The sequence below is a fragment of the Tupaia chinensis genome, unplaced genomic scaffold (assembly GCF_000334495.1).
Source record: "Tupaia chinensis unplaced genomic scaffold, TupChi_1.0 Scaffold000037_4, whole genome shotgun sequence".
Lineage (NCBI taxonomy): Eukaryota > Metazoa > Chordata > Mammalia > Scandentia > Tupaiidae > Tupaia > Tupaia belangeri.
Genome location: NW_006159487.1, coordinates 472109 through 480649, shown reverse-complemented (window position 1 = coordinate 480649; position 8541 = coordinate 472109). Strand labels below are relative to the sequence as shown.

The 8541-nt window shown below is 49.2% G+C and overlaps 1 protein-coding gene and 1 pseudogene across 6 annotated transcripts in view; both read right to left on the bottom strand.

The window, feature by feature from the left end:
- LOC114008150 (nuclear receptor-binding protein pseudogene) overlaps positions 1-5198 on the bottom strand; it is a 7919-nt pseudogene extending 2721 nt beyond the window's left edge.
- Positions 5199-7613: 2415 nt separating this feature from the next.
- The window catches only part of CCDC15 (coiled-coil domain containing 15), a 40164-nt gene continuing 39236 nt past the window's right edge, over positions 7614-8541 (bottom strand). For all 6 annotated transcript variants that reach the window (XM_006140582.3, XM_006140585.3, XM_006140583.3 and 3 more), the window contains one exon: positions 7614-8312. In XM_006140582.3, the coding sequence (XP_006140644.1) occupies positions 8188-8312 (125 nt within the window). In that variant the 3' untranslated portion in view covers positions 7614-8187. The remainder of the gene's footprint in view (positions 8313-8541) is intronic.

Here is an 8541-nt window from a genome sequence, read left to right as displayed (position 1 = left end):
CCCCCCAACCACTGAATCCCATCCAGGAAACCCCCACCACTACCACTAAGTACCATCTGGGGCACCCCACACCCCCCGACATGCTGGAACACACACGCAGGCCTCCCTTCTTTCCCGCCATGTTTTGCAAGCAGGGACTGGGATCTGAACCACGTGGTCAGCTGTGTGGGATCTGGCTCCCTTAACGGCTAGGCCATGGGGCCAGCCTGGGTATTTTCTCAGGGGCAAGTCTACTTAACAAGAATTCTCAAAAGCTAAATATTAACTAGTGAGGCAACGTCACAGGCAGTGGGTGGAGGGCCTGGAGACTGTGTGCTGGACTGAGGGCGCGCTGCCCAGCCTGGAGCGTTCTGCAGAGCGGGTCTGTCCCTCAGCCAGGGCGTGACCCACATTCCTAGAGCTCTGACCCCAGCCCATCCTTTCTGTCCAGCTGTACTGTCTCACCCGAACCAGACGTTCAGTAGATGACCACCTGGTAGGCATCGAGAGTACCGAGGCTCTACAGAGAAGGCCTGGCAAGCACTTTCCCATGTTATGTTCTAGGCCCGTACCTCTCCAGAGGTGGACCCACCAGCAAGTCTTAGCAATACACCAAAACTTCAGGAAGAGATCACTTTCCTTCCACTCCCCTGAAAGCCGCTACTAAAATCCCTATCAGTCACATCCCAGAGCAGCCACCTGACTGTACCCAGAACCTGACCACTGAGGGAAATCCAGGCAGACCACACCAGGGAACGCCACTGGAACCCTCATGCAGGGAACCCACAGCGTCTGAGCCCAGGGCGCAGCCCCACAGGAAAAGCCGCACCTCCTCGGTCCTAGAGATGTGACTGTGCTGGTCCTCGCCCTCCCCAACCTTTCCCCAGCCAGCCAGATGGGGGCAGTGCCCAAGGACCGCCAGCATTCCCGCCAACGAAGAGACCTTCTCAGCAGAGAACGTGGGTCAGGCCGGAGGGGCTGCAGAGATCACGTGCGGAAAACCCGTGCTACCCTCGAGGGGACCTCCAGCATGTTCACTTCAGAGCGATGCAGGGCACCCTGCCAAGTTTTCTCCAAGATCGTCATCTACTGGCCACAGCCCCCCACTGCTCACAGGCCACGGCCCCTCGGCTGTCCTCACTCCCAGCCGACCCACAGGGTCCAGATTTCGCACACGAGCAGGTCGCTCTGTGACTGGGATGGAGCATGGTCTGCGTGGGCACCCGCTGCCTGCCTGGCAGGCCACGGAGCCCATGGCCACCACCTCACCTGTGTTGCCGTTTGTAGAGAATATTGTGCTGGATGTTCTAGCTAGGGCAATTAGTTAAAAGTAAATAAAAGGGGGGCGGGTAGGTGGCATGGTGGTTAAGGGTGCTGGACTCCCACATGGCTGACCATGGTTCAAGTCCTAGACCTGACAGTTTGCTTTCTCACTTTCTCTCTCTCTCCCTCTGTCCTTCTCTGGTCAAATTAAAATAAAGTCAAATAAATAAAAGAATTCTTTGTAAATAAAAGGCTGAGTTGAGAAGAAAGAAAAGAAAATGATCTCTATAAACAGATGACAAGGTCTGATGTATTAAAAATCTTAAAATGTCCTCTAAAAACCTATTAGAACTAGTGACCGCAAAGTTCAACTGTACTTCCATACACTCTAGATAAACAATCTAAAAAGTGGCAAGACAACTTCCATTTGTAATGGCATCAAAAGTACTGAGGGATAAACCTAACAAAGTGCAGATGTTACACTGTGAAAGCTTTAAAACGTCGTTGAAAGACATTAGACGACTTTAGGCTGGCCCCATGGCCTAGTAATTAAGAAGCCAGGTCCCACGATATTGACCATGGTTCAAATCTTAGCCCTGGAGGCTTGAAAAATACACTGGGCCCGTGCATGTATGTGCTCAAACCCTGACAGGATGGAGAAATGGAGAGGGGATTGTGGCATGTCCGCACTCCCCTGGGCTGTCCCCCTCTAGCGAGTGACGAGTCCTCTGGCAATTAAAAAAATTAATTTCTTCTTTTTGGGAGGATGTATCAAAAAAGGGTAAGAATTGAAAGTATACATTATACTGTGGCGTTCTTTGTTGAAATGATGAATATGGTAATAGCCCTGATTTGATTATTGTACACTGCATGCATACTTTGAACTTCCAGGTCGTACCCAACAAAGTTGTAAATTAAATGTAAATAGAAATTATCTGGGGCTAGCAAGTGGCGTGGTTAGGGGCACTGGACTTCCACATGGTTGACCACAGTACGAGTCCCAGAACCGGAGGATTGCTTTCTCACTTTCACTCTCTCTCTTCCTTTCTCTCTCTGGTCGAATTTAAAAATAAATAAAGTTAAAAAATTATTTTTAAAAAATAAGTAAATGTAAACAGAAATTATCTTAAAAATACTAAAAATAGAACCTCAGAAAAAATTGATATGAAAAGTGAAAGACCCTGTTGTAATGATTTGGTATCAGACCAAATGTAAAGATAACAGCCTTAAAATAAGTCAAAGATGACTTAAATAACTGGGAAGCCATCCCATGTTCATGGATCTGAAAGCAGTTATAGTCTCATCACCAGATTTAATGCAATCTGTATCAGAATTCCAGTCGGGTTCCTCATACGAAGGTAATCTTAAAATTCATAAGAAAATGCAAGGGACTCAGAACGGCAAAGTAATTTTGAAAAAGAGGAACAAAGGTAGAAGTCTCACACTTCTCAACTTCTAAACTTACTACGAAGCTACAAAAATCAAAACAGATTGTATTGGCTTAAGGATAAACATAAATCAATGAAATGGCATGAAGAATTCATAAGTAAAAGTACATTTATGGTCAATTGAAAGGGGTAAATAATAGTCTTTTCAGTGCTGGGACACTTGTTATCCACTCTGAAAAGTTTAGACCTGTACTAACACCAAACACAGAAATTGACTCAAAATAGATTAGAAGCCTAGATAGAAAAGCTTACAACATTTGAGAGTAAATCTCCGTGACCTGGGATTAGGAGATGGCTTCTTAGATATGACAACAAAGCACAAACCACAAAGGGAAAAGCTGGTTAACTCACACTTCATCAGAGCCACAAACTGCTGTGCTGCAAAGGAGACCACCAAGAAAGCAAAGGTAACCCCCAGAATGGGAGAAAGTGTTTGCAAGTCCCACGTCTGCTAAGAGACTTAGAAGCAGAGTACATTCAGAACTCCTTTAACTCAATGATAAAAAGACAAATAACCCAATTACAGACTGGGAAAAGGATCTGGAAAAAGTCCTACGAGGGGTGTCCCAACGGCCCTAACAAGGGAAAAGACGCTCAGTGCTGGCAGCCGGCAGGAAAAGGCCGACCCACGGGCTCCCGCTCCGCAGCCACGAAGATGGCTCTAGTCAGAGACAGCAGTGAGGTGTCAGTGAGGTGTGAACTCGGAGCACCTACGTATTTTTGATAGGAACATAAAAATGGTGCAGCCACCTTGGGAAAGCGTGCAGGTCTCAAAAACTTAAAACTAGAGCTGCCACTATGACCTAGCAACTCTGGCCCTGGGTATAGAGGTACATGAGGACGGGGCCACACAGACAGCTGTAAAAACCCCACGACATTATCCTAACAGGTAGGAACCGTCTGAATGTCCATCGACTGATGCAGCGGGAAGTAAAACATGAAGCACCCAGAGAAGGAAGACCTATTTAGCAATAGAATGCCATCAAGTACTAACACACAATACAGAAAAGATGAGTCTTGAAATCATGCTAAATGAAAGAATCTACGTCACAAAACGTACTGAGGAGGACTTCATGCTGTCCCCTATATTTTTAATTTTTTTTTTTTGGAGAGATTTTCACTGTAGGGCACGTGCGCTTGCCAGACAGACAGAGAGAGACATAGAGACAGAAAGCGAGAAATCACCCCCCAGGGGGGATGGTCACGCCGCAATCCCTTCTCCTCCATTCTCCTCTCGGGATCTTGGGCACGTATGCACACGCGCCCGGCGTGAGTTTTAAGCCACCGGGTCCGGGACACGAACCGCGGTCGACTACGTGGGAGTCCAGCGACATAGCCATTACGCTAACTGCTGGTTCCCGATATATTTTTAATTTTTAAAAAAAGCTTTTTGTGGTTAAAAAGAAAGAAATAATATATACACACATGCACACACTTATATAAACTAAAACAGTCACTAAATGGCCACTAAAATGGTTACCATGGTAACCATTTTTAATTGTAGAGTTCAGTAGTACTTAATGTATTTTCATTATCGTTAATCAGATCTCCAACATTTCTTTGATCCTGCCAAACTGAAACTCCATAGCCATCAATCAAGTCCCCTTCCTCTTGGCCAAGCTCCTGGAAACTGTCCCATCTCTCAGTGCCTCCCAGGAGTGGCCTCGACCACACAGCACATGGCTGCAGCAGGTGACAGCTCCCCTCCCTTGCTAAGGCGGAGCGATCTCCCCGTGCACACAGCCTGCACCTGTCCATCCTCCTTCCGCTGATGGACACACGGGCTGCTTCCACTCTGGGCTACCAGGAAAGGTGCTCCGATGAACACAGGTGCGCAGGTGTATGAGACCCCGTCAGCTCTCTGGGTACGTACTGTGAACACGGGTGCACAGGTGTGTGAGACCCCATCAGCTCTCTGGGGTACGTACCGTGAACACGGTGTGCAGGTGTGTGAGACCCCGTCAGCTCTCCGGGTACGTACCATGAACACGGGTGTGCAGGTGTGTGAGATACCGTCAGCTCTCTGGGGTACATACTGTGAACACGAGTGTGCAGGTGTGTGAGACCCCGTCAGCTCTCCAAGTACGTACTGTGAACACGGGTGTGCAGGTGTGAGACCCCGTCAACTCTCTGGGGTACGTACTATGAACATAGGGGTGCAGGTGTGTGAGACCCCATCAGCGCTCTGGGGTACACACTGTGAACACAGGTGTGCAGGTGTGTGAGACCCCATCAGCTCTCTGGGGTACATACCGTGAACATGGGTGTGGCAGGTGTGTGACCCCATCAGCTCTCCTGGTACATACTGTGAACACGAGTGTGCAGGTCTGTGTGAGACCCCGTCAGTGCTCTGGGGTATGTACCATGAACATGGGTGTTCAGGTGTGTAAGACCCAGTCAGCTCTCTGGGGTACATACTGTGAACATAGGTGTGCAGGTGTGAGACCCAGTCAGCGCTCTGGGGTACGTACCGTGAACACGAGTGTGCAGGTCTGTGTGAGACCCCATCAGCGCTCTGGGGTATGTACCGTAAATATGGGTGTGCAGGTGTGAGAGACCCCGTCAGCGCTCTGGGGTATGTACCGTGAACATGGGTGTGCAGGTGTGTAAGACCCCGTCAGCTCTCTGGGGTACATACTGTGAACATAGGTGTGCAGGTGTGAGACCCAGTCAGCACTCTGGGGTACGTACCGTGAACATGAGTGTGCAGGTCTGTGTGAGACCCTGTCAGTGCTCTGGGGTACGTACTGTGAACATGGGTGTGGCAGGTGTGTGAGATCCCGTCAGCGCTCTGGGGTATGTACCGTGAACACGGGTGTGCAGGTGTGTGAGACCCCGTCAGCTCTCTGGGGTACATACTGTGAACATAGGTGTGCAGGTGTGAGACCCCTTTAGCGCTCTGGGGTATGTACCATGAACACGGGTGTGGCAGGTATGTAAGACCCCGTCAGCTCTCTGGGGTACATACTGTGAACATAGGTGTGCAGGTGTGAGACCCCGTCAACGCTCTGGGGTATGTACCGTGAACACGGGTGTGGCAGGTGTGTGAGACCCCGTCAGCTCTCTGGGGTACATACTGTGAACACGAGTGTGCAGGTGCGTGAGACTCCGTCAGCTCTCCAGGTACGTACCGTGAACACGAGTGTGCAGGTATGTGAGATCCCGTCAGCTCTCCGGGTACGTACTGTGAACACGAGTGTGCAGGTGTGTGAGACCCCGTCAGCTCTCCGGGCACGTATACTGAGAAGCAGGGCTGCTGGGGCAAGGGGCTTCTTTTTAGAGTGATGAGAATGTTCTAAAATCCGATAGCAGTAATGACTACGCCCATGTGCTAAAAGCCCCTGAAGCGTACACTTGAAATGGGTGAACCGTGTCTGGTGTATGAATCACCTCAAGAGAGGTATAAAAATAAAACTTACAGGCTGCATCCAGTCTGCATTCACGCAAGGATTTTGACTTAACTGGAAAACCCATCTGGCTAAAACACCAGTCAATCCTGTTGTTCGAGTAATCTTGACTCTTATTTTCAGCAACCTGACGAGGAGATCAGGCATTTCTGAGACACAATCTAGGTCTGTAGCACCATGCATCAGAGAAAGGAGAAGAAACCGCCCGTATCTGTCTTTGATTAGGGATGCTAAACCTTTCCATATTGCGTGTCAGTAAATTACTGTGAAGAAATGATAACTTCATACCAACTATGGAAAATTTTTTTTGGGGGGGGGGGGAGAGATTTTCACTGTATGGCGCGTGCGCTCGCCAGACAGACAGAGAGAGACATAGAGACAGAAAGTGAGAAATCACCCCCCAGAGGGGATGGTCACGCCACAATCCCTTCTCCTCCATTCTCCTCTCGGGATCTTGGGCACGCACGCACATGCGCCCGGTGTGAGTTTTAAGCCACCGGGTCTGGGACACGAACCGCGGTCGACTACGTGGGAGTCCAGCGACATAGCCATTACGCTAACTGCTGGTTCCCCCAACTATGGAAATTTTATCCCCTTTGCTCTGTAGGCATGGCATTCTCCAGTTTCTTTGTTTTGTTTTGTTTTTGCACCACAGGTTGTGTGTGTCCACTGGAGGGAGAGAAAGACAGAAAGAGAAAGTGAGAAATCATCCGCCCAACCGGGGTCGGCCACGCTGTAATCCTTTCTCTTCCATTCTCCTCTTGGGATTTGGGGACGCAAGCATGCCTGGAGTGACTTTCGAGCCATCGGGTCGGGGGCAAGAACCATGGTCAGCCAGGTCGGAATCCAGTGACTTCACCACCACACTGCCTACTGGCTCCTTCATCAGATTGTTTTAGACAGTGACATAGGCAAGGCTTTTTTTTTTTTAATTTTTAAAATATTTTGAGAGTTTTTTTGCTATAGGGTGTGTAGACTCACCAGAAAGACAGACAGAGAAACAGAAAGCGAGAAATCATCTCCCTAGGGGGGATGGCCATGCCGCAATCCCCTCTCCTCCATTCTTTTCTCGGGATCTTGGGCACACATGTACACGTGCCCAGCATGAGTTTAAGCCACCAGGTCCGGGACTCGAACTGCAGTTGACTACATGGGAGTCCAGCAACATAGCCATTATGCAACTGCTGGTCCCCAAGGCAAGACTTTAATAGATTTCGGGTTGACTTTTTTTTTTTAAAGTGGGTTTGATCTTTTTTTAAAAACAAAACAAAACAAAACAAAAAACAACTTTGTTTTCTTCATATGAGAGAGAGAGAGAGAGACCCTTGACAGAGCCATCCCACTGCCATCTCCCCCAGCTCGTCCCCACGGGCACACTCAGCCTGTCCAGGGAGATGGCCGCAAAGCCAGAGCCCTCACGTACTGCTTCCAGCAGCCGTGCCCCTTCCCTCCACCACTCCTGCACCACCACAGTCAGCCTGATACTCTTCTGAAATCTCGGCCACAATTATTTAACATAACAGACAGTCCAAGGACAGGTTTATTCACCGTTTTTTTACCAATGATAAAAAGAGACACAATTAAAAAGCCCTATGTCCAATGCCATGGATAGGAAAGAGGCAGTAAGTGTAAAAGGAGAGAAGAGAAAAGATCTTCAGAAGGAACCACATAGTGAATCCAGCTTCCTGTCATCTCTCACTGTGAGGCTCCGCCACTGTGGCAGAGGAAGGACCACTGACACGCAGAGACAAATGTCATCCCTTTCTCTTCTGCTTCGTCCAGACTTTTCCAACACTGTCAAGACTCAAAAGCACACCTCGAAGTGCCCTCCTGACCTCTTCTGCTCAGAGCAAGGCAAAGTGCCAGAAACTACTTGTCTGACAGACCTTCTTTTTAAAATAACAGGCTCTACGTGGTTCACAGGAAGAGACAAGTTTGGATGCCGACTCTCAGTGCTGGCCTCAAGGCAGAGACTAAGACAATGATTACAATCCAGAGACAGCTACTCCTGGGACAGTCTTTCCAGATTACACATCTGTGTACACTTTGTGTTTTCTAAGGTCGAAATGCTGACAGCTGATTTCAGACTCTCACTTCAGATTCTTCAAATTCCGTCCGTATGCAGAAGCAAAGTTGTGGATGGCACTTCGCAGAGCTGAGCTCCCCTTGGGGATGTCACAAGGACTGACAACCGAGCACAGAGCCTGGGTGTACGCTGCAGAGAGGTGTGCACGGGGACGAGTGAAGTCCTTCTCTCCACAGAAACCCGTATCACACAGACAGGGCATTCTGAATACAAACACCGGTAAGTCTTTCCAGCGTGTCCACAAGCCTACGTGATGGCTGCACCGCGTAGCTCGGTGGCTCAGCGCGGACGGCGTGTCCACGAGCCTACGTGATGGCTGCACCGCGTAGCTCGGTGTATCAGCGTGGGCGGGGTGTCC